The 25,022-nt window shown below is 29.2% G+C and overlaps 1 protein-coding gene across 2 annotated transcripts; it reads left to right on the top strand.

The window, feature by feature from the left end:
* The first annotated feature begins 686 nt into the window (after nucleotides 1-686).
* LOC126845617 (phosphatase and actin regulator 4B-like) lies at nucleotides 687-24,956 on the top strand. 2 transcript variants are annotated; one of them, XM_050584384.1, is made up of 14 exons: nucleotides 687-1,513; nucleotides 4,396-4,572; nucleotides 4,642-4,749; nucleotides 5,742-5,864; nucleotides 21,376-21,639; nucleotides 21,721-21,978; nucleotides 22,096-22,411; nucleotides 22,622-22,654; nucleotides 22,716-22,861; nucleotides 22,948-23,104; nucleotides 23,196-23,251; nucleotides 23,325-23,428; nucleotides 23,790-23,962; nucleotides 24,293-24,956. In XM_050584384.1, exons 1-14 carry the CDS (start codon nucleotides 1,246-1,248, stop codon nucleotides 24,306-24,308), a joined length of 2,199 nt encoding a protein of 732 aa, XP_050440341.1. In that variant the 5' UTR covers nucleotides 687-1,245; the 3' UTR covers nucleotides 24,309-24,956. The 2 variants fall into 2 exon arrangements, with proteins under 2 accessions (XP_050440341.1, XP_050440351.1); XM_050584394.1 differs by lacking the exon at nucleotides 22,622-22,654 and having other exon boundaries at nucleotides 688-1,513.
* Nucleotides 24,957-25,022: the final 66 nt, after the last annotated feature.

Raw genomic sequence — 25,022 nt, 5'->3', positions numbered from 1 at the left:
ATACATTATACCATCTACTTAAATTCATATTTGTTTAATAATAAATACAGAAAATATCATATATTATACACTCAAATATTGTCTAGACGGGTGAAGCCTATTGGCGCCACAGCTTTATGAAAAGTATAGCCGCAGCCTGTGAATGTGGAGACAGAGCTGTTATTCTTTTCTGTGACGTAGACCACGCCGTATATCTTTTTGGCAACCTGATTTCGGACGCAAACCTATATTAACCGTGTATTCGTTGAGTTTGTTTGGTTGCCGTATTTTGTATGCCCTTGGACCATCTATGTTTTATGTATAGCGTTATTCTAATAAAAAATAATACGTTATTCTATGGTATTTGACCGTAGATGATAATAATATAGTTCACATGCCAGCAGTACCCCACGACAGTGTAAACGGGCACGGAACAACCTGGTACCATTCATCAGAGGCCGCGGGCGGCAGGCCACTGAACCGCGGACGCCGGACGGCAATTATGGGACACGCCGCACGGGTACCACGGTGTACGACGGTAGGACGTGTGTAATCTGTTTGCGCTGCCTGTGCGGCGCGCGGGAAAACGATATAGCAGTGTGAGAGATTTTTGTGCAAATGTCAGCACTGCATACCCACCTTTTACCCTCCCCGACCCGCCTCTCCCGCCGTCGCGTTCGGTTTTAATCTCTTTATCTATGGAAAATTCCGAAATTCCAATACACACTTCCCCTCTCTCCGATCGAAATCCACTACGGTCTACAACCCGTTGATTTTTCCTGCAGCGAACTGTAGTAACAACAGTAATAACCATCGTAAAACACTTCACAGTTGTGCGTGTATGCCGTGTCCGGGCGTATTGGTTTTCCGGGGACGAGATTCGGGAAATCGTCGGTGCTTGTAGGCCGTCGGCTGCGTAGGGGTAATCCGTATAGATATTGATGTCGTCCAACGACCGTTTATTGTAATAATGCTCACAACAATCGAAAACGGCGTCGCCCAACACCATCCATCATCAATCGTCAACAGTATCAGAAAGCGCCAATGGAACTTGGTACCCTCTTGATCTATTAGGCGGACTCGTTTTGATTATGGTCCTCTAACAATAAGTAATAAGTATAACAGTGCTTCCCAAGTGTTTTTTTTTTTTTACTCGTTAGTCGTTTTAGTTTTGTTAGTTTTTCTGTTTTCTTTTTTACACAGTTGATTTTTATATTTTAATAACAAGGTTGTGATATAATATAGTAAATATGTGTCGGTAAAGTAATGTCGGTGCGATTGTCAAGCGGGTGTTTGCCCGCAAACGGTGAAAAACCGCCACCGTCACAGTCGTCCGATATGGTTGAAGCTAATGGTGGCCAACAGGTCAATCAACAACAACAGCCTCAACAAACCCGGAGCAACAGTATGGATTATTTAAATTTCGAAGAGAAAAGGCAAATCATAGCCTCGTCTCTATCGCTGACGGATTTTTTGCACACTAGTGGAACAGCTACTACGCCTACATCACCTTCCACTGGCAAGTTTATTATTGGTGAGTAAATAAGATAATCCAATTAGACTATAAAAGTATTACCTGATAACGATTATTTATTTTCTATCTTTATTATACCTTCTATGGTTAATGTCTCAACTAAACACTTAGGTATAATTAAATTAAACGGAGCTAGGTAGGTATTATTTTTTTTTATCTATCAACAGTATATTTTATACTTTTTAATCTTTTACGTAAAATATTAGTTTCAGTTGAACTCGAAACATTGATTTGTGACAAACCATTGATACTTATTTTTATTCTTTATCTACTTCAATAAACATAGAAATACTCTAGGCGTGCAAAAGATTATTCTGTTTATGTAGGCGTTGAAAAAAATGTGTAAATATATATATATATATACACATTTTCTAATGGGATTCTTGTAAAATTATAAAAAAAAAATGGATACTTAAAACATCTGTGCATTTTACTATAAATATTTTTAAAATAAATAATAGTTAAAATAAAAACCCGGATTGGTCAGGTTTTTAATAGCCTAATTTTGGTCCAGGCTTTGGTTGGTTCGAGTTACAAAATAATATTTAACCCATTTTGTTGGATATTTTAAAATTATATTGAACAAAATTCTCTGTTCTGTTTATTAACTTCTATGTAAACAAACCAATAAAGACAATTATACATTTCTCATTAAGCTAAATCACATAATATTCATTAAGAAATAATTTGTTAGTAACATTTCACTAAAATAAAATATTATTTATGTTAGTATGTTAGTTTTTTATTTTTTTAATAAAAACAATTATTTATTATTTTGGCCTCTAGCCAATGATTTCGTTTCAGCAAATGAACTAAAAATAATATATTAATTAGTTTTATTTGTAAGAATAATTATGATTTACAATAGACAGTCAAGTTATACAAAGATAGATCATTAGAATTACATTTTCATGATTTTTAACAAACACTTGCCTGTGCAGTATGCGCTGTATCTTTATGATTGTTGACATTTTCATGATTTTTAACAAACACTTGCCTGTGCAGTATGCGCTGTATCTGTATGATTGTTGTTACTTGTACCCATAATAGTTAAAAAAAAAAATAAGTGTAGTATAATATCAAGGTCTAACAAACGTAAAATAAAGTGCAAATTTAAAATATATTCCGAGTGAATTAATATTCTTCTCAATTTTCTTGCTAATTATCTATGAAAATATAGTTTTATGCAATAAGTAATAATTTTATATAGACATATTGGTAATATTAAATATTTCGAAAGACATATTTTTTATAAGTATTAAAGTTATAAGGTTACAAAAAATGATGTTTTCTAAAGTAATAAAAAAATAATAATTTATTTGTAATTTATTGATATGAATTGATTAACAGCACAGCCCCCAATGTTTATGAATATTTTTTTATGATTTTTTCCAACAAAGTTCATATAGTTTAAAAAAAAATACCTCTGGGATGGTCTAAGATTCTGGTGAATCATTAAGTTTTATTGTTTTATTCTATGCTTTTAATATTTTAGCTTTTTTATTCTGTTAAATATTATGTTGGATTAAAAATAATCAATGTATTACTGCCAAAAAAAAACTTTTTTAAACTTTAAGAATTCTAAAAAAATCTATTTTAATTTTTGATACTTAAAATTAAAGGTTATTTTTTTATTAAGAAATTTAAATACCTAAGTATTGAATAATGCATTTGGGAATTTAGAAGGCGTAAACAATTAAAAATAATGAACATTCAACTATAATTAAAATAATATTTATTAGGTAATTATTGTATGGATAACTTAATATAATATAAGCTCTTCAGTTACTTCAATGTTAATGACCTATGTTAAAAAATCTGTATACTACTAATATGAGTGTATAGTATGTATAATATATTATTGTAAGTATATATAATATATTTATAACATGTTCTACATGCTTGCATATTCTCAAAATACTTTTTGATATATATATATATATATATATATGTATATATATCTTTTCATATACACTGTTTGTAACGGTAAATTACCAAAGAAAAAATTATTTGGTCATTCTATTGTTAGATATTATGTGATCGTGCAAGGTATTGCTTTAAAAAAAAAATCACTCTGACTCTTCTATCATAACACTCGTCAACTCTTCAGTATAGTTTATCTAAGCCTATTGTAGATATATAATATACATATATATTAAAAATCGAGCAAAATAATTGTCTAGATATATTAATTTTTTAGTTAAACAAGGATGATGAATACCTTAAAAAATGACAAATCTTTAATTAAAATAACAAATCAAAATTACCTAATAATGGTTAAATATTGTTTGTTTGAATTATTCAAATTATCAACAAATTTGAATAATGCAAACAAAATACAAACAGGTTTTTAAATTTAGATTTTTTAAAAAAAAAATTTGGTTTTTTTTAAAATCTAGATTATATAATAGTAGACCATTTTTTTTTCTTCATAAAATTAACCTACAGATTCTTAAAATCCATGATCAATGGTGGGATAGGGGAAGAATAGATGATACTTATTTATAGATACTAAACAAATTTAATAGTAATAATTTTTTTTTTGTGCATTTTAAAACAAAATTAATAAATTTAAAAAGTGATTATATCATATATTGTAAGTGTTTATAATGACCTAAACGTGAAAATAGCGGGAAAAAAATGACAAAAGAAAAGCAAAGTAATAGTTATGGATCCTCTTCATAAATTTTGTGATTTACATTTGTATGTTATTTAGCCGATTCATTTATTAGGGGAGAAAATACATATGTAATCGACTTTTGAACCCTACTATCAGTTATAACCTATAATTATAGTAAAGCTATTAAAAATGATTGGTAGTCAAATACTCATAATATAATATCATAATAAAATAATTACGTTGGTTGTTTGATTTATTTCAGCTAAAAAGCAAAATGGTACAACTCTTAGAACGAATAGTTTGGGTTCGGGCACGCGTACCAGTCCTCTTCAGTTGGATCGAAAACAACCGAGCAAGTTTTCTGCTTTAGGTAAACTTTTCAAACCGTGGAAATGGAAAAGGAAAAAAAAATCGGAAAAGTTTGAAGCGGCATCTAGAAGTAATGTATTTCATTAAATAATTAAATTTTAGATTACTTGAGTTATTTATTTTAATTTTTGTTTTACAGATTTAGAAAGAAAAATCTCGGTTAGGGCTAATCGAGATGAATTAATTCAAAAAGGAATTCTGTATTTAGATAGTCCGTTGGCTCAAACACATTCGATCTCCGAAACTGGTATTTATGCAATCTACTTTTAATAACTTTTCAGTAGTGGTGGGACTATTCGAATAAAAAAAATTTGAATATTCGAATACTTTATTCGCACAAATATTCGTTATTTGAATAACGAATATTCAAATTTTTTATTCGAATATTAGATGGGTTATTCGAATATTCGATCTGATTTTTCGAATATTCGAATATTTTATCATTTTCTTTGGAGGATTGATTAGATTAAAAAAAATAATAATTAAGAGACAACTAAGGTGTTCTTGATCTATTTTTAATAATCTATTTTTACTATTCGAATTATTCGATAACTATTCGAATATTCGAATATTTTGAATAATAGAAAAATTCGATTCAAGGTCTCAGCTCTACTTTTCAGTCATGAAAAACCAAATAATTATGTTAGAAAATTATAATTTATAGAATTAATTGAACTTGAACAAAAGTCTTCCTAACAATAAAAATCATCTTTTTTCATGAAGATATATTATAATATTATCAAAATCAAGCTACTTTTTAGTTTTACTACTAAATTTGTAACAATTTTTGATTAATCAATAGGACGTGTTTCATCATTAAATATAACCACAATGCCAGTTATTCATATTTTGCTAATTTATTAAAATGTACACATTGATTTCTGAAAAAAATATTGATAAAATGCTAAAAATAAGTTCTTTTTGTTTGATCATACTAAAAAAAACTAAATTGTATTTCCTAACAAACAAAAAATGATTGGACACTGTGTCTTTGTATTCAGTTTTCATTATTTGCGTATCTGTGTGTAATTGGAACAATGTGGAAACAGATTTATATTTCTTTTTATTGTACATTAGAAAAAAATTATTCAAATTCAAATCATTTTAAAAAGGTTTGATAACTCTTAAAGTATAAATATTTTTTTAATACTGTTGGATGATGTTTTTTATTTTCATTATTATTATCATTAAAACTAATCAATTTAGAAAATTCAGTGAATTACATTTTTTTTTTTTCAGATAATTCACCTCAAAATCAAACTTCAAGTGGCACAACTACTTGCGTTACCGTCACTCCCACTATTGGTTCTTCACTCCTTTTTCAACAGCACCAAAACAGATACTCTAATCATGTAATGAGTGGTAAGTAAAATTATGTTTTTTTTAAATTAATAATTAAGGAAGTACGCATTTAAGAGAAATTTACTAGTAGTGAATTTTAATGTTTTATCAAAATGTTGCAAATAATGATTTATATTAATATATTTGAAACGTTATGTTGAATTTTAGGAAGTAATAAAGTTGACAATAATTCATATTGTCCCAAATGTATTGTAATAACTTAAATAATCATGTCGCATATATGGTGCAGTAGTTAAATGAAGTCTTGACACGGTGCGCTAAAAATTAAAATGAATAAAAAAAATATCTTTATTATATTTATTAACGGAAATGGGCACTCGGTTAAATACTGTATTCTTACCATTTAAATCAATTTTGTATTAAGGTTTAGCCCGTAAATGAAACTTAACACCTGGTTGACTAATTCTTGAATAAAGAAAAATTATATTTTACTCTCTTGCTAACTAAATAATTGTTTTTTTTTTTTAAAATGTTCAACATCCATCTGTTACAATAAAGTTCCTAAAACAATAATTGAGTACAAAAATTGTTTTAAAACTTTCTTATAAATGTGCCATAGTATGATTTTCCGATTTCGAAAAAACGTCTTTTTTATGTTTATTTTAGTCGAAGAAAATAAAATGAAAGTTTTGCCCAGCCCTCTGAGCTAAACTAAATAATAATATTATGTTTACTAGTTGATGTAATTATAGAGTAATTTTTCGCGATGTCGTGATGATAACAATAATAATTACAAAGTAGAATAATTGTTTCCGCTTCATTATTTTAGAATAAATGTAGTGTTTTTATTTTTGTAATTTCTAATTGTATTAAACCGATTTCTTCATAAAGCAAAAAACCGTACCTGTAAGACACTTTATGGTGATTCAAAAATATAAAAAGTTCACCTTTCCTCATGAAATCTATTAAAACACCCAAACAAATTACCATAAACCCTTTTGCCTAAAACGGGTGGAAACTTTTTTTCATTTCGCTTTTTCGACCGTAGTTTTTTGGGCTTAAGGTCTTAAAATTAGACAAAGAGTAGATCTAGAAAAAATAAATTAAAAAATTGCCGTATTCAATTTCTAGGTTGCTATGTGAGAGTAAATCTAACAGTCAACGGGTATCTGAAAGTAGGTTCGTAATGTTGTTGATAACGATAAAATTCTTATACCTAGGTCAAAACCGTCATAACTCAAAATGTATAGTTTTGAGAAAAATCTATTTGTAATTTAAAACTAAGGTATTATAAATGGTTTGCACTATGAATTTGGAACTAATTCGAATACCATTCAACGGTGACACATATTTTTGGTGGCCAAATAATAAAATTATATTTTATATGTCGTTCTTACATTATGTATAGAGCTAATTTTTAATTACTCGGAAGCGGTTGTATCTAAAAATTAATCAATTTTGAGCTGCGACACCAATAAATTATTATAGGCAGACGATCGACCCTCTAACCGTATCCACCCTAATAGGTACTAAAATTACAATTTGAAGCACATTATTATTATGTCTGTACAATGATTTTTTATCGATATTTAATTTTTCAACCGTCTGCGGATTCGCATCCAAACGTTTTTATTTGAAGGGGATTGCATCGCATTCAAGTATAAAATTCCTGCAGACCCGTGAGACGATCTCACCTGCCACTGTACCGGCTTTTTCTTACTCATTTTTTTTTTTTAATTTACGATAATAATTATGAATTGATTTCAAAAATAGATTGCATTGGCCGTTCGTCGGCGGGGCGACCAGTTTACATTTTTGAATTAAACCTTTTTAATTACCGCACGGTAGACGCCGCTTATTGCGTTGGTCATCCTGCGTTTAGGTATGGCGGAAACGAATTATTACACACCGGAAAGAGAAATGGTATAGCGTAGTAGGTATAACATTATTATATTATAATAATGTATATGCATTCACAAATACGGTGCCGTGTGCTAGCCCCCTCAAATCACATATCCACGGCAACGGTAGTTAGGTTTTCAGACTTGACGTGACGTGACCCGCCGTGCAGTCGCCATCGCCGGCGTCACGGTACTCTAATTCGTTTTTGACAAGTATTCGACAGTGCATACACGGGATACAGTTAATAATTTACAAAGGCCCACCTTTATCACCGTGTGTACATTGTATATATAATACAACTGACGAGTGGTCTTCGAACTGATAGCCTTTTGGTTTTATTGGAATTTGTCTACTACACTGTCATTGATGAGGTTGTCCAATCGGTGCAATATTGCTGTCGATACGTCCAATGATGGGATATATAATGAAATGTACATGTTTTCACCGAGGTATGAATTATGATTAATTCATCATTAATTTACCTACGATCGTCTTTATTATTTTTTATATTAAAACTTAACTTGAAGCTTAAATTTATACGCATATATATTAACAAAGAAAAGGTGAATCTATTTTGATAGTTATTTTTATCAATATTGTTGTTAATTTTTTTCAACTTTTATAACTCATAATAAATAAAGACCCTTTTATAAAATCTTATGTTTCCACATTGTTTCTAAGAATATTCCTATTTAAGTTTTGAAAACACTTTTGGTTTCTTTATAACAATTTTTTCAAAGCAATATCGATCAAGGCTCAGTTTTTTAAAGTTATTTTTAGTTTATTATTTCTGTGTGAATATTTGCAATTCATTTTTAATAATTTGCTTTTTAACGTTTTTTTGCAATAGGTAGTGTATAAAATGAAGTTTAAAAACGTACTTCTATATATATACATCGAAGACTATTGAAAAATCTAGTATCTGTTTTCCGAACTGTTGTTGGATTACGCTTTTCAGAGTAGGATTAAAATTAATTTTGTATATGTTTTTTAGCCAAATTACGTAGGTGTATAATTTAATTTGTATTTTTGTTTAAATTAGGTTTGAAAAAAATGTTTAAAAAAAAACTAAACATTTTAACATATTATCGCGGGTTAAAATAAATAATAGAGTTGAATTTATATTTGTTCATATCGGTAATTTAGTTCAAACAAGTTGTACTTACAAAATGACGACTTTTTTAAAGAGAGCATTTGAAAGTTTGTCATTTACATTTACTTACAAAAACTGACTCAATTTTTACATCTATCGGGTTTACTATTTTTGCAAGTCAAATACCGCCCTATTTTTTTTTTATCACCAAATGTGCTTGTGACGTTTTTTAATTTAGCCATCGATGTTCAAGTCTTTAGTGAATTGACAGACAAATAATTACAATATTTATCATTTTACCAAATAGAAGAAAATTAAGGATATTTGGAATATAAAACACTCCCACTGGGTTGTTCTTGCTCTACTTCACCATTTATGTTTATTATTTAAAATAACAATTTAAACCACGGCCAATTACCAAAACTGAACAGAATTTAATGAGTATAAACAAAAAAAATTAACGTTTATTTCTGCACAGTTCTTTACGAAAAATACCTGCGTTTGTTACATATACATTTAGAAAACGACTTAACTTGTAAAATATATAATACGGAACACGTTATGTCTATTTCTAGTGACTAAGCAGTTTTAACGAAGCTCTATAAATTGTAAAATGTTACTAATTTAAATACTATTTTTGCCTGCCTACATATTGACGTATTTAAAATTGCACGCAGTAATGTTGAATTAAATTAGGTTGTACTATTTAAGGAAGGCAAGTTAATTTATGGCAGTGACCATTTGAACACGTTCTGCTTGTTATACTAATGCATTTATAAAAAGTAGACGGAAAACATGGTATTTACAACGAAGCGTTTATTGTTTTGTATTTCCGTGTGTTTTTAATCCTTTGAAAATTGTCAACGAGAGGGCTAGCCTTCCGTGGTTATGGAATATTTTTTTATTTTTGCCTATGAGTTAGGTTGTCGATACTCTTAAAACCAAATAAAAACATATTTTAAAAAATTTTCAATTCTGCATTAATAACGCGACAATAAATATTTATGAAATTATAAATTAATTTGTTTGTATAAAGTACTGAATTTTTTTTTTTTTTTCAAAGTCAGCAGAGATAAAATTTTGTTCTTTAAGACACCAAAATGAAACCTATGAAAACGGCCTCAGTGCCAGGCCCTTTAAATACAATAACTGTATTTAAAGCTATTTAGAAATAGCATGTTTTACATATCCTATCAAGGTTTAATTATAAAAATGTCGATATACCTAACCGAAACGAATCGAAAACTTAGAAATTGTTTTTCTTAATTCCGACGTTTTACAAATGCTATTTTTTTTTGTGTAATTGCAAAAATCTGCCTACCTTAAAAATTGCCATTTTTTTTAAGACGTTACAATGTTAAATCTACGGACAACGAAAAGAAAGTAACGACAAATTAGAATACCCGAAAAAACGATTGTAGGTTTTAGATTCGTCTCGATATCTGTTTTACGTTTTGATTTTTTCTTTAAAATGTTTACACTCGTTCGTTCGTTTGTGATTTTATTTTTACAAACATCGCAGTGCTTATTAATCAAATATTGACACTTTTTTGCTTCGATACAACAGCTGTTATTTTTATGGTACATATTTTGTTTTATTTTTTTAATTAGAAATCTATTTCACTACTGAATATCTTTTTTCCACAAGAGTTTAAGTATAGTTTAACGTCGCCGTTCTTAGGCCTAGGCTAATTTGTGCTTGTTATTATAAACATTAATATAATAATTATTGTTAAATTTGACATTTAAATCTTAGCGTTTCATTATTTGCAATTCTTTATAATAACGCCAAAATGATTATCGAACAATTCTGTTGTCTCTTGTAGTAGCACAGAAGAAATGACATTTCATCATTCGATAATTAAATTTATTCTATGTGATAGTAGTTATCTGTTGATTGACGTTAACGATTTTAAAAATGATTATTAATTAACGTTTTGTCTTAAACTCTCTTCGCGTTTAACTTTCAAAATAATGTTAACATTCTACGACTAATTATGTCGACAGCATAAAGGCAGTGGTTTTTAATTTTTTAGGGAAATTGCGTTACGCATATCTATTGATAGGTACCTTCTACATGTTGTGTAAACACTTAGGAAGCCAGTGATTTATAGTTTCATTGTCAAGAGGAAGATAACAAATTTTATTAAGTACATGTTTTTATGATATGGCATTAGGACACATGTGCACTATGCCAACGAAACTTTGAAACGTGTAGATTTAACTCCTAAATTACTGAATGTATCTATGTAATATGTTTGGTTTTTTTAAATGTATAAACTTTAAAAAATAACACAAACTTGTGGAGTTTTGATTGTAGTTAAAGGTCGGGCTCGAACGAGCGAACCAAAGGTTAATGATCGTCTGGCTGACTCATAAATGTATGTACATATATGGTCTTGTTAATAATTATGCGACACGCCAACCGTCGCGTCGGGTACGTTCGTGTTGGTTACGCATAAGAGTTTCCGTTTTTTAAAGGATTCATACATACAGGGTGATCAATTTAACGGCAGACACTCATGTTCTCGGGAAATAATTGCAATTTCAGTTTTTGTTTTCGAAAACATTACCGTTTTGCACAACATTATAAAATTATAAATATTTTTTTATCTTTTTTAGTACTTTCCAGAGCGTTATAAACTTTTGAAATTTAAATGGTAACGTATATATAATATCTAATTAAAGTTTTAAAATAAGAATAATTCGCTGAAAATTTTGACTGGTCAATAACCAGTTTTAGTTAATTACTTTTAATGCTATTAAAGCTTAAAGTTTAGGACTGGAAAAAGGGTGGAGTAGTCAAGTCTTATTTTTATCTAACTATTCAAAACTGGTAATCGACAAGTGAAAATTGTTAGTAAATTGTTCTCAATTAAAACAATTAAATAGTATATACCATTTAAATTTCCAATGTTGATTAAGTTTTGGAAAATGTTAAAAATTTGATTAGTTTATAATTTTGTACAATATCCTAAATGAAAATGAGTGTATTACGTAAATGGAACACCTGGTATAATCGTTATGTAAAGTTACATGTAGGGGCTCCTGGTGCATTTTTGGCTTCCATTTCACGTTTTTAAAAGGGCGTATGTTACAAATGCATGTGTAACAGAATATGGTAACCACTAAAGATTATGTGGTAGAATGTTAGCTAGGCTCTGTAAATTTATTCCAGAAATATGTATACAGTGTTTCAACGGGAAAACTAAAATAAATATAAAACAAAAAGAGTGAAATCGAACTAGCACATCCATAAAAAAAAAAATACCTCGCTGAATAATTTTTTTAATTTATTTGTTTCCACGTACGTAATATGTTAAATCCAATTTTAATTGTCATGTATGATATTGAAACATTGAAAAACGATTATGGAATATTATAAAAACAAAATGATGATATATGCCATATACAACCGGCAACTGCTCAAATCCGTAACAGCGTTTAAACAAAAATAACTTTTTATTCTTTTTTTACGTAACCTAAATAATGAAGAATTCTATTTTAGTATTCAATTTATTCATATTGTTCTGTTGGTTATTTGTACGCGTACTCCGTTTTTTAGTGTATGAGCTATCATTAAGAAATGCGTAACACTTAGTGTTTATGCGATTTGGCAATGATTTTTTTGTTCTAATATAATATCACCTGAAACACAATGTATTAAAATATATACAGGGTGATTTATTAAGCATAAGTCATTCATTTTCTTCTAACGTAATTGCAATTTTGTGTATTCTTTTTGATAAAATGTTGATTTTTTGTTATTTTTTTAATGTTTTTAAATTATAATAATTTATACATTTTTAAAAAATATTCTTAAAGCTGAAGTATGTTAGGGTTGATTGGAAGTCTATGGTAATTTATTGCCACAGTTACGCATATATCTTAATTAACAATGAAATAAAAATATTTTCTAACACCTGTTGACTACGGTCAAAGTGTAATTTTTCACTTTTTGTCGGTTCTTTCAAAAAAAAGTTTCACTACGGATTTTTGACAAAATTTTACATATTTTAGCCTCAATCTAGATTTGTCTTCGGTCTAATTTTCGGACCTTAAACCGTAAAACTTGATCTAATAAAACGAAATAAAGAAAATATTTCCACCCTTTATAAGGGTATATAATATGTCGACAGTCTATGTCTTAAAAATATTTCATAAAAATTTGGAAACAATTTCAATTATTTTGTTTAAAAGTTAGAGGTGGACTTTTTATATTTTTAGCCCAAGAAAGTACCTGTCGAGTACGATTTTTTTTAATCTAAAGACTTTCTACATTAAGAAATCAGTTCATCGACTTATAAAAAATATCGTGGATCCAGACAAAAAATACAAAAATACTAATACATCACTAAAACAATACCTTCTCAGCTGCGGATCTAAACTAAAAATATAGCGACGTCCTCTTATGAAATAATCGACGATATTTTTAATTACACTATTCAACATACCGCTCGTAAACTCTGATCATTTTTTGTATGTTTATGTACGTTGACGTGCATTTTCTATTTAAATAACTGACGTCATTTTGCTTGTATGCTAGATGGTACGGTCGATTTCATTTGTGTGTCAGGTGCCAAAACTACATTAACCTTGATCAAGAACTCGTCTCTATTTACCTTGCACTTGTTCGTTTCAATTTGGACCGCGTGTAATTAAAATTCTTGAAATTTTTCGAATTTTTTTTTTATATTATATACTATAGAGTAGGTGGTGATTATAAATCAACCTATATAAATCTATAACTATTTTATGTATATATTATGTTGTATACATATAATATATTCCTTATTAAGGTTGTCAACTATTTTTTTTTATTATTGTTGTTGTTCATACGGAATAAGTATGTTGATACTATTTTAAAAGTATTAATAATAATAAGACAGTGTTATTCACGCACAAATCATAATTATGTAGCTGGAAAAATGCGGCGATTTTTTTTTTTTTTACCTGTTGTTTGTTGAAAAGTATAAGTACACGTTTTAATATTTTTTAAATAATATTATATTCCATAGTCGACGAGAAAAATTAAAACGGGATTTTTTTTTTCAAATAAATTTTACATTGAAAACACGCTGCTTTGTTGTTCACTTCAATACATATAATAATGGTCTACCGTCTAACATAACTACACGCCTTGCTCTCCGTGCATGCGTCCACGTCGTTTAAATAGCTGAGGATGTTCAAAACATCACAGAAGAATCTATATAACGTGTGTTGGTATATACTTTTTGGATTCGTCAGCGACGGCCAAATAATATGACATACCGCGTATTACGCTCCTATTATCGTATCGTACACATTTTTTTTTTCACAGAAATTCTAGTAAAAATGTATAAAATATTTGTTCACTATGAAATACTTAACCTGAAATATTTTTTTTCCTTCGGAATGTGATTCTCTGATTGTTGCGAAAGAACGTGGTTGTTAATATTAAATAGGTATGTACATCTAGTAAAAAGTACTGTGCAATTGATTCTAAAAGGTAGTATTATTAGAAAACATATTTTATGGTCAGATGGGTAATTGTATAAACAAAAGAGACAATAAATATAACTTTATTTATAAATGTAAATACATAATGCGAGCTGTTTTTTTTTTACAAAGGTTGTTACAAGACACAGCATACATAGCAATCGAGCAGATTGATGAAAATAAACTATTCAAACGCTAAACAATTTTTTGTCTACATATTATTTATGAAATTTGAAAAAAATAATATGCTCCCATATTACGTATAAGGGTTGATAATAAAAAAATTCAGAATATTAAAAAATATAGTAAAATATACTAACAAAATGTAAAATGTACCTACAAGTATAGAAAACAAATCATTTTTAAAATATTTATATTTTCCGAGAAAATGAGTGTCTTACATCTTTACATCAGATACTCTCTATATATGTATAATGTATATACAAAAAACGATATTTAAGCTATATATTTTTTACTTTGTGAATACAGGTGAAAATTATAGTTAAATTATTACCAAGTTCTTTAATAAAAATAATAAGCAGTTATTTACGACAACTTTTAACCGTCTGATTTGAAAGCGTCTCAAAGTTAAATTAAAACTAAAGTCAAAAGACACAAATTGTTGGGACTTTTATTGAATTATAAAAAAATAGCTTATAGTTCAAATATGCACTGTTTGATGAAAAAACACCTGGAACCTATTAATTGTATATTACAAAAATGTATTAAGTACAATTTTTAATTGGTGCATTTATGCATCCCATTAAAAAATAGGTGGTACTTTTATTGAAGGTATTTTATCGGTAGTTATTTCTTTTTGTTAGACAATTAAAAAATTAAAAAATGTTATTAGATTTTAGAAAAGAACTAAATTTTAATTGTATTTTTTTTTTATAATTCAAGTTCAAGATATTATTTATGTCGAATCATTAGTGTTAATTTATATTCAATCAATATATTTTAATTTAAACAAACTCTTCGGTAACACATAATAAAAGTGTTGATATTTCTAATGATGCCGACAAAAACCCGTCTAACAACAACACGTACGTAATGTGACTAATCGTGGCTTCCTTAAATTTTTAATAATACACTGCAAAAGCAGTTTATATACATATCATAGACTATAGCCTTATCTATATAATGGTTATACTATGTATACTATGGTCCAAACATAGTTAATAATATCAATAGTATGTTTCTAAAATTAATTATACGCCGACCACTAAACTTTTAATAGTTATAAACAATTATTTTTGATAATAGGCTTGTTTTCTTAATTAGTAATTATATTACATAATATTATTTTTAACAACTTGTTTTTTCTTAATTAAAAAAGAAAATAGTTTTCGTATTCAAAATATATAAGTGTTGTGTATAATATTAATTTTACTTAAATAATTAAAAAGTATTGGAAATACTTTTTATTTATTTAACACTTAAAAATTTATGAACATATGACATAAAAAATATGTCTAAATCAAATAAACTTCTAAACAAAAGTAGTTGACATTCCTACTATGACCTTCTGAATAAATATGAATGTGTATTAGTAACTTTTTTAGATGAATTTGGTTCATCTGGTCTTAACATTTCTCCAGAACGTTAATTGTTTTTTTTCTTTTAATTGCCTCTAAAGTCGTACATGACTTACAAAATAATAATCAGAATAGTCTAATATTCTTTGTATGTTAAAAAAAAACTAAAGATTCATCATTAAATTGGAAACCAGTTCCAAATTCAGCGAAGAAAATACAACAAAAAACTATTTAATATAAATCATAAAAGTTGTTCAAACGTGATGTCACAATACGTCACATACACATTTTAACTATGATTGCAAAATCGAGAATGTGTTTTTGTTATTAAATCGGTAATTTCATACAATTAATTACAATAAATTTGGCTAGTAGTATAAAGTTCAAATAAAAAATACATGCTCGCTGTTTGTTAATTGTTTCTGCCTTCTGTAATTATTAGTGTTGTTTATTTTTCATTTTTGAAATTCCTGCAGTCCCCTGAATTTCGGATTATAGTTTAGTTATTTAATTAAAACTAAAAATTACTCCCTCCCACTCGAATTGTTCACGGTCGTTGTTACTTGTTTTTTTCCTTTCTGCGCCCGAAACGTATTAATATTTAATTTATACATACGTTTTCTATATGTTAGCTTCGATGCGAAGCCGAGAATGTATTGTTTTTACAATGATATTTTCATTTTGGTTTCGATGCGTAGCTGAGAAGAAGGCATTGTTTTTATTTTTATTTTTTTGTGGGTGAACCCGCGATGCCTTCTAAGGCTTAGGATCTAAGCCGCCGAACCGATTTCTTTGTGAAGCAAGTCTATAGATTAAAAATCGTTCCCAAAAGATACTTTATTGTGCCAATTATCATTAAAAAAGTTCACACTTTTCACCTAACCTAACCCTTCAAAAAACGAGAAAAATCTATCTGGACGTAGATCAGCAGTGGGCTGTAACATACCCATGTACAGTTTGTAGAAACGTGGTCAAACCTAACCCAGAGGAATGTTTTAACCCAATGAAAAAAAATGGTTTTTCTTTTACAACGATTGTACGTTCCAAAATTCTTTACACAAAAATAAATCGAATGCATTTAGATAGGAACGGTTTTTGGTTGATTGTAGACTTAATGGACTAGAATGATCTTCACGGTGGCGATACATGGTTTACTGTTTAGTGTGGATAGGGACATAAATAACAATGGTTTCCTAAAAACGTCGTCTTGGTCAAGTCATCTTTTAAAAACTCGAAATACTGCTCAATTTTTTTTTTACCAACCCTAATTGTGGCAAATGGCGAATAGACACAACAACAAAGTCTCAGTATAAATCTGCGCGTTTCGCGGACCATGAGGCGGTGGAGGCGTGTACAATATGTAAATTTTCTCTCGGCCCCTCGTTTTATTTATAGAAAATTCCACGGCATACACTGTGCGTGCAATGGCAGCCGTGTGCCGATTCATCAATCGATCCGGCGCCAAGCGGTGTCGTCGCAGTGGTAATAATAGTGGGATAGGACTCGACGGCGAGAATCCTGTAAAAAAAAAAAATAATAATAATCATAATAAATATTATATTATCGTACACTGTACCGTCGACTGAACGCAGTTAACGCGAAGGCGACGCTTGCGAAATTCCACAATCCATCTCAGTCGATACGGTCCCGCCGCGTTGGTGGGTTGATGTCTATTAGTTGGTAAACCACGGTTTGTACTTGTCTCTCTCGTTGCGCGCGTCAAGTATAAGCACGACAAATGACTTCCACAGTGGCTCGCGAGAGGCTGATCGTCGTAAGACCCCGGACCCGCACGGGGTTCCCGTTGGACAGGTACGGGTCCCCCGTGGCCCGTGTGAAAATCCGAGCACCGAATTCTGTACGGCCCAAAAAAAGGATATCTAAAGGTAACGCATTTATAGCTAGATCAATAGACACGGCGATGATGAGCGCAAATCCATTAAAAACAACGTTGAGGGGGGCTTCTATTTGTTTTTCCCCGTAAAGGCCTCCCATCCCATACCCCACTTAGGTTTTAACTCTTAAGGGAACGTCTCATCGATGATTTTCAATGGTAAAACTGATAAAAGTACCATTCAAAGTGATTTTATAACCATAATAAAAAAAGATATAGGACAAGATTTCCAAGGGAACCTCGTGTGCGTTTTTCAAAATATATATCGGGAAAAAAGTTTCTGTAAAAAAACAGGTTCCTTGTATGAAATCTTGTGCTCTATACGTTTTTATTACAGGCATTTTATTTGTAAAATTACTTAGGGGGTTACCATTTTCTGTTTTGCGTGGAAATAAAAACCGCTGTCAAGGATGCTGTGATAGTTGGAAAAATAAATTAACTATCAAAAAAAAGTTTTAATTACTAAACTAATAATTACACACCGCAGTTTAACCTTTAAATTAAGATTTTTCTAAAAATTGCCTATACCTAACTCCTTAACAAATAAGGGGTATGACGTTCTTTTAGCGAATTCATGGTTTAATGTTCAAACTTTATGTTAACAATAATACGCGGCATGCATTGCAAAATATGGTGTCTCTAAAAAATATTGTACTCGACCCATTCATGTTATATTTTAAAATAACATTCACTGAAACTACGATTTCGTTCTCCAAATTTGGTGAAAGGAAACAAATTTTTTTTTTAATTAAATAAAATTCTAAATATACCTATACTTTTTCTGCATTTATACTTAATTTCAAATAATCTACTAAAAAAAGTCGATTGTTTTGATAAATATTTCTCAATAGGTATATTAACAACAATTTAGAAATCCAAAGATCTAATAAGCAATATTCCCAAATTTTGTATAAAATAAAATACTAAATAACTAGCAAATCTGCGCATTATTCGAATAAAAAGTTATCTAAATAATCATCTAGGCAACTAATTGAAATTATTCCAATAACTTTCTATTATGTTTTTCAAATTACTTTAAGTGCTGTTATTAACCAATTTTTTTTAACACGATTTTGTATAAATATATTACATAATATAAAAACAATATGTTACTATAAAATTATTTTTTATGTGATAAAACTTATGAACAAATTATTTATTATTATCGATAAACGTTAACATACAAAAAAAATATCAAAACCCCTATCTCTAGAAGGGGTTGAACAATTTTCTTTATTTCGCTTTGTTAGGTGTAGTTTTAGAGCATAAGGCCTTAAAATTAGACTGAAGCTATAACGTATTCGATTTCCTTTTAAATTTTTAGTTACATTTTTTTTTTTTTTAAGAAAAACCAAAACAAAAGTGGAAAATTACACGTTGACCGCAGTTATATATCTAGGCTGCTATGTGAGAGTAAAATTAACAGTTAACAGGTATCTGAAAAATAGTTGCATTATGTTGTTAAGTTCGCCACTGGCTGAAGACATAAATTCAATAACTTACTTACATTGAAAGCTATAAGCAAATAAACATTTTCGCACTTTAAAAAAAAATTGTTCATATTCTCTATTCTATTGAGGAATGCTACACTAATTTATGATAGTAAATATTTATATTACCAAATCGCGTTTTTAATGTCCATTGTTGTTTCGAGTTGCTCAATATTTTGTAATATCCCCAGGCCTAATACATTTGTCAGTAAATAGAGTCGGTTTTGAATAGTTTAAAAAAATTTATATTAACATAATATAATGGCTTGTTTGTAATATAAAGTCGACGTTCCTCGTTTTTATCATTATTATTATTTAATATTATCTAGAAAATACTGAGCTATCATTCTTAACCTAGTTTATTGCCTCGATTCAAGTAAACAAACATTATGCTCATATTTATCTTCGGTGGGATGCTGAGTGGGTAGTAATATTTAACAATGATGTGTTTTTGTTCATAACTGAAGTCTGAAAATTGAAATCTCGGATGTACCTACTTATAAATAAATAAAAAAAAAAAAATTATACAATTTTTTTACATTTTTATTTTATTACTCACATCCAACACATGGCGCGTGTAGCGCATCTGACCTTGTGAGACCTATTTATGTACTTACAAGTTAAACATGTTTTTTAATATTTGTAATTATTGTTTTAATTAAACAATAATCTGACCAACCGTTGTTAACGGTTATTAATTAATTTCACTAACGATTACCGTTTTGAATTTTAACGTGAACAAACTTTCTTGGTACACATTCAAAGTTGATTTAACGGCAATATTCACATTATGAAAACAATTACGTCGATTAAAACATTAGTGTGCAATAATAATAATTTTTAGAAAAAAAATATCACATTTTTAGGTAAAATAATTATTTTATTTACAAACAATTATTAATGTCTTATAGGTAATATACAAAAAACAAGTTTTGTATTAAAATAAGCAATACGTCAAAAATCGTGTTGAATAATAAATTATTTAATTAATAAATATAAATTGAGTATTTATACATTATAATTACATTTTTAAATTTCAATAATCAAGTTAAACAATTAATAGTGGTGGCAACTTAGTGACTTAATTGAAAAGTTTTTTTCACTTTTATTCACTTATTTCATAACTAGTCAGTATTGTCACTCTTTGTTCCAATTTGGAATATTTTTTTTAAATATATGAGACGATTTTATGCCGATTGGTTTGAATTGGTAGGTATAGGAATTAAGTACACACTCATAACAATAGTATTATTTATGTACACCTTAAGAAATCCAATGAATATGAATAAAATGTTTCATCAAGATCAAGGTTTCTGAAATTGCGCTAAACCATGCCAAACTCTACAACTTTTTATCAGCAATAGAATGGCTCGAATATGTCTTTACTCTGTATTAAAATTACTGAAGGCTCTACAACCTGCTTGCATTCAAGAGTTTTTAAATATATTTTTTTTATGTGTCCAATTTGGGAAACGTTGCGATAATTTTCTTCTGTCGTAAAATTTAATTAAAACGAATACATTTTTCGCTTAATTCGTTTCCTAGATCGTTAAAAGTATTTATTGACCGTTTTATAAAGTTTGTCAACAAACTAAATAAGGCTTTTAGTTCAGACTAAAAGACTGTCAGCGTAAATAATTCTGACAATATACTTTTATATACTATGACAAAAAGTGATCTAATCTCTTATCAGCGGTCTCTTATTATTAGTCCCTTATCAGCTGAATGGGCTAGCCTAAAAAGTATATTAAGCCTATTAAAAACTAATTTTAATTGAAATATTTAACTTTATATTTTGGAAGTTATTGTTGTGTGAAAAATGGAGAAAAACTTAACACTTATTTTACCTATGAACAAATTATCTGTTATTTTCTTACCGGAAATCCGGCCTTTTAAAATGGATTTTCAACTGATAGGTATAATTTATATAAAACTCGAAAATAAGAAAAACCATACTACATGAAAAATTCCACCGAGGTGGCAGAAAAACGTTTTTTGTTACTTCTCTATTAATGAGAAGATAATAACTGAAATAATGAAACTGTGCGTTCGTGTTTGGAACAATAAAGTATATTTTATTATAATTGATAAACAAAAAATGTGAATATTTGTGTTGTTAATTTACAAATTATTCCGTTAAATGGGTATTAATAATTAATATTGTATGTTTTCATAGATCTGAACAAAGACAACAAGACTGAAACGGTACAAAGCCATTACGATTCGACAGACGTGAGTTACGAACAGCAGCAACAGCAATCACATGTTGTCGAACAGCCTAGCAGCTCGAAGCCTGAACGGCCTAATTCGCTAACCGGGCCCGGTGGTACGCTGACCAGACGTCTGTTCTGCTACCATTCGAACACCATAGCCAATCAATCTTTACTAGCGGCATCAAGCCAGTCGCCGACTAGGCCTCCCAATTCGCTTTTACCGTCAGGTATTTTTTTGATTTTGTCAAAAAACTTTAACTGTAAGTTTATCTATTCAAATCTTAATTTGCTCTTAATTTATTTCTTAGGTTGTGAATCCCCCAAACTTAATTGTGATAGAGCGTCGTCGATGATTATCACCGGACAAAATATGTCTCAGATGAGCGGCGGCGTGCGAACCGGCTACTATCATTCCAGTCCGAGAACGATGTACAATCATTCTGGACATCCATCGTCGTTAATGCTTTCCGAACTACCTGAACCACCTATTCCCGTGTCGGAAGTTGGTCCCATTCCCCCGCCGCCAATGTTTAGTTCACCAGCTCAACAATCGTATTTATATCAACGTAAGAAAAGCATAACACAATTAATATTAATTCCTCCCCTTCTTCTGAAAAATAAATAATTATTACACTCTTAATGTGTCATTAGAATTGTTTCCTTATATCTCATTTCTCTAACAGATAATAACGATCGTCAAAATCATCACCATCATTCTAATGATAAAAATGACGACGACGATATGGAGATGGTGACCAATGAGGAAGATTACGACGACGATGATTACGATGAAGAAGAAGAAGACGATGAGGACGACGAAGAAGAAGTCGATGACGAAGACGATTCAAACGGTTTCAGGACTCGCAATCGCCATAGCTACCCTAGCCGCGTTGAACAGATACCAGCCAAAGAGCCCGCGTTCAACGCACAACCGCTGAAATCAGCACTGAAAAAACCATCGACTCCCAACCAAAACCCACAAGAGTCATCGCAGACAAAGTAAGTACAAACAAATCTATTAAAAAAAAAATTAATGACAAAGTACAGATTTAAAAAAAAAATGAAAGCTAAAACTAAATTGCATAAGTTGAGGTTAGAGATAAAAAAAAAAAGAAATATAATTTGTTCAATTGCCAATTATTTGCCAATGACTTGGCTCTTGATTTCACTATTTATTTTTTCGATTTGTTTTTTACGGCTGCATAACAGAAGGGCTCCGCTTAAACCTAGGATACGTTTTTGGTAAATTTTTTCGTTTAGTCTGTTAAATTGTTGCTTATTTCATGTTTGCTTTGTTTTTTAGCGGGGCCAATCGCCCGGTAGTGTTTGGGATATCGCTACCTTGTTCTTTACAAGAGAACAAAGAAAACGCCAGGCCCAGCGAGTCTAGCGACGATGACAGTTCGGGTGACGGGCCTATATTATACCGGGACGACAATATAGGCAGCAGTAAGTTAAAATTAATAAGCTAACTTACTATTGATTGTTTTTGAGTGATTATTATGTTTATTAATCAATCCTCCACTTGTAAATAGATCGGTTGGCTGAAAAAATTGCGAGAAAAGATAGTTTAGCTATAAAGTTGGCCTTACGTCCTGATCGACAAGAGCTGATAAATCGGAATATTCTTCAAGTTCAAAGCGATAAAGAACGATTAGAAACTAAAGAAGTGATTGGTGCTCGCCTAACAAGGTACCAAAAATTAATGATTTAAACATTAATAAGATAAAAATAAAAATTTGTTTTCATATTTTTAATAATAAATTATTATTATCGTTTGTAGACGATTGAGCATGAGACCAACACAAGAAGAACTCGAAGAAAGAAACATATTGAAAAGTAAACAAATTTAATTTTTGTACATTTTTTTAAAAAGGAAAATTTTAACAAACTATTATCCAAATAATTTCAGAACAAACAGCAGCGGAGGAAAAAAAATTAAAAGAAGAAAAAAAACGAATGTTGTTGAGAAAACTGAGTTTTAGGCCTACGGTTGACGAGTTGAAAGAGAAAAAAGTAAATTACAAAAAAAATATTGAGGCTTTGCACCCAAATCGAGTTACGGTTATCAATACTCATGCCCTTAAAGTTTGATTGAGCATATAGTAGGTACTAATAAAGTATAGCCTGATGTGATGGCAAAGTGATAATTTAAAAAAAATTACAATCCTCAACTTAAATTTTTAAAAGCATTTCAAACAGTTGATGCTTTTGAACAAATAATATTTTATTGATAATTGTAATATTTTTAGAATACGAGTTATGGGTTATTGAATCGAGCTCAGGGTGTAACGGGTCTTGCAAAGCCTTGTTACTTTTAGAAGATTTCTTATATAGAATAATAATATTGTCATTATTAATTGAAATCAACTTGCAGATTATCAGATTCAACGATTATATAGAAGTGACGCAGGCGCACGACTACGACCGACGAGCAGACAAACCGTGGACGCGATTAACAACCAAAGACAAAGCAGCTATACGAAAAGAACTCAACGAATTCAAAAGTTCAGAAATGGAAGTTCATCAAGAAAGCAAACATCTCACGAGGTAAATAATTGCCGTTTTCCACTAATAAAAAACTAATTTAATCTTAATCGATTGAGAAATTAAGGTGCTTTTTTAATTAATCCGATAATAATATAACAAAAATTACCAATTACCGACCGACAAACAAACAAACGTTAACGGTATCATTTAATTTTTTTTTTCTTTATTCCTTTTGAAGCAATAATAATAGTAAAGCAATTAAGTATGAAGTTTAAAACAAAAACAAATAGGTATCCATAATATAATTTTTGTTTTTATATATTATAATATATACAACCTATTTACCTATTTCAAATTATTTCAATAATATTTTCATTTGATATTTTTCAGATTTCATCGGCCATAAATCATCATCGCATTGTTGTTTTTTTTTTACTTTATGTATACATATAATTACAAAAAATTTAGCGGACATACTCTTTGAATTTTTTTTTTTTTATAGAATAAAAATAGATGCAAGTTATGTAATTCCAAACGGGAAAACATACATTTAAACTTGAAATGGTAATTATTAAAAAAATTAATCCGCATAAAAACGATCAGACAACTTTTTTTACTTCGGCCAGACTAGTAAACATAATATAATTAACATTATAAATTACCATATATATATATATACATAAAAAAAAATTTAGGTTATCCGTATTTTGACATAAAGCTTGTGTCCGTCCACATATATTAGCTATTTGTGCAATATATATACATACATATATATATATATATATATATATATAATACGCAATAAATGTAATTAAAAAAATTCTATATTAAAATTATTACTTCTGCAGCTTTTACATTCCCCATTTATTTTGTCCTACCCCACCTTCTTTTTTTTTATATTATTTTTATTATGTAATCGTTTTATGTCCTTTTTTTTGTTAAATCATCGAGTTTAAAATGTGAAAAAGTAACTCGTTTATCGTCATAATTAATAATTATCTTATACCACATTTGAAAATAAAAGCTCATTGTTTTGTTTGTTTTTTTTTTAATCTTAACGAAAAATTACTTATATATATATTTAATATTATTATTTAATTGTATTTGTATTTAGATATAT

Source organism: Adelges cooleyi, unplaced genomic scaffold (assembly GCF_023614345.1).
Source record: "Adelges cooleyi isolate 19-005CV unplaced genomic scaffold, UGA_ACOO_1.1 ACOO_flye_CR_arks_rails_tigmint_CR_PRNA_108, whole genome shotgun sequence".
NCBI classification, from domain to species: Eukaryota; Metazoa; Arthropoda; class Insecta; order Hemiptera; family Adelgidae; genus Adelges; species Adelges cooleyi.
The sequence above is the reverse complement of the archived record's forward strand: the minus strand, read 5'-3'. Positions and strand labels throughout refer to the sequence as shown.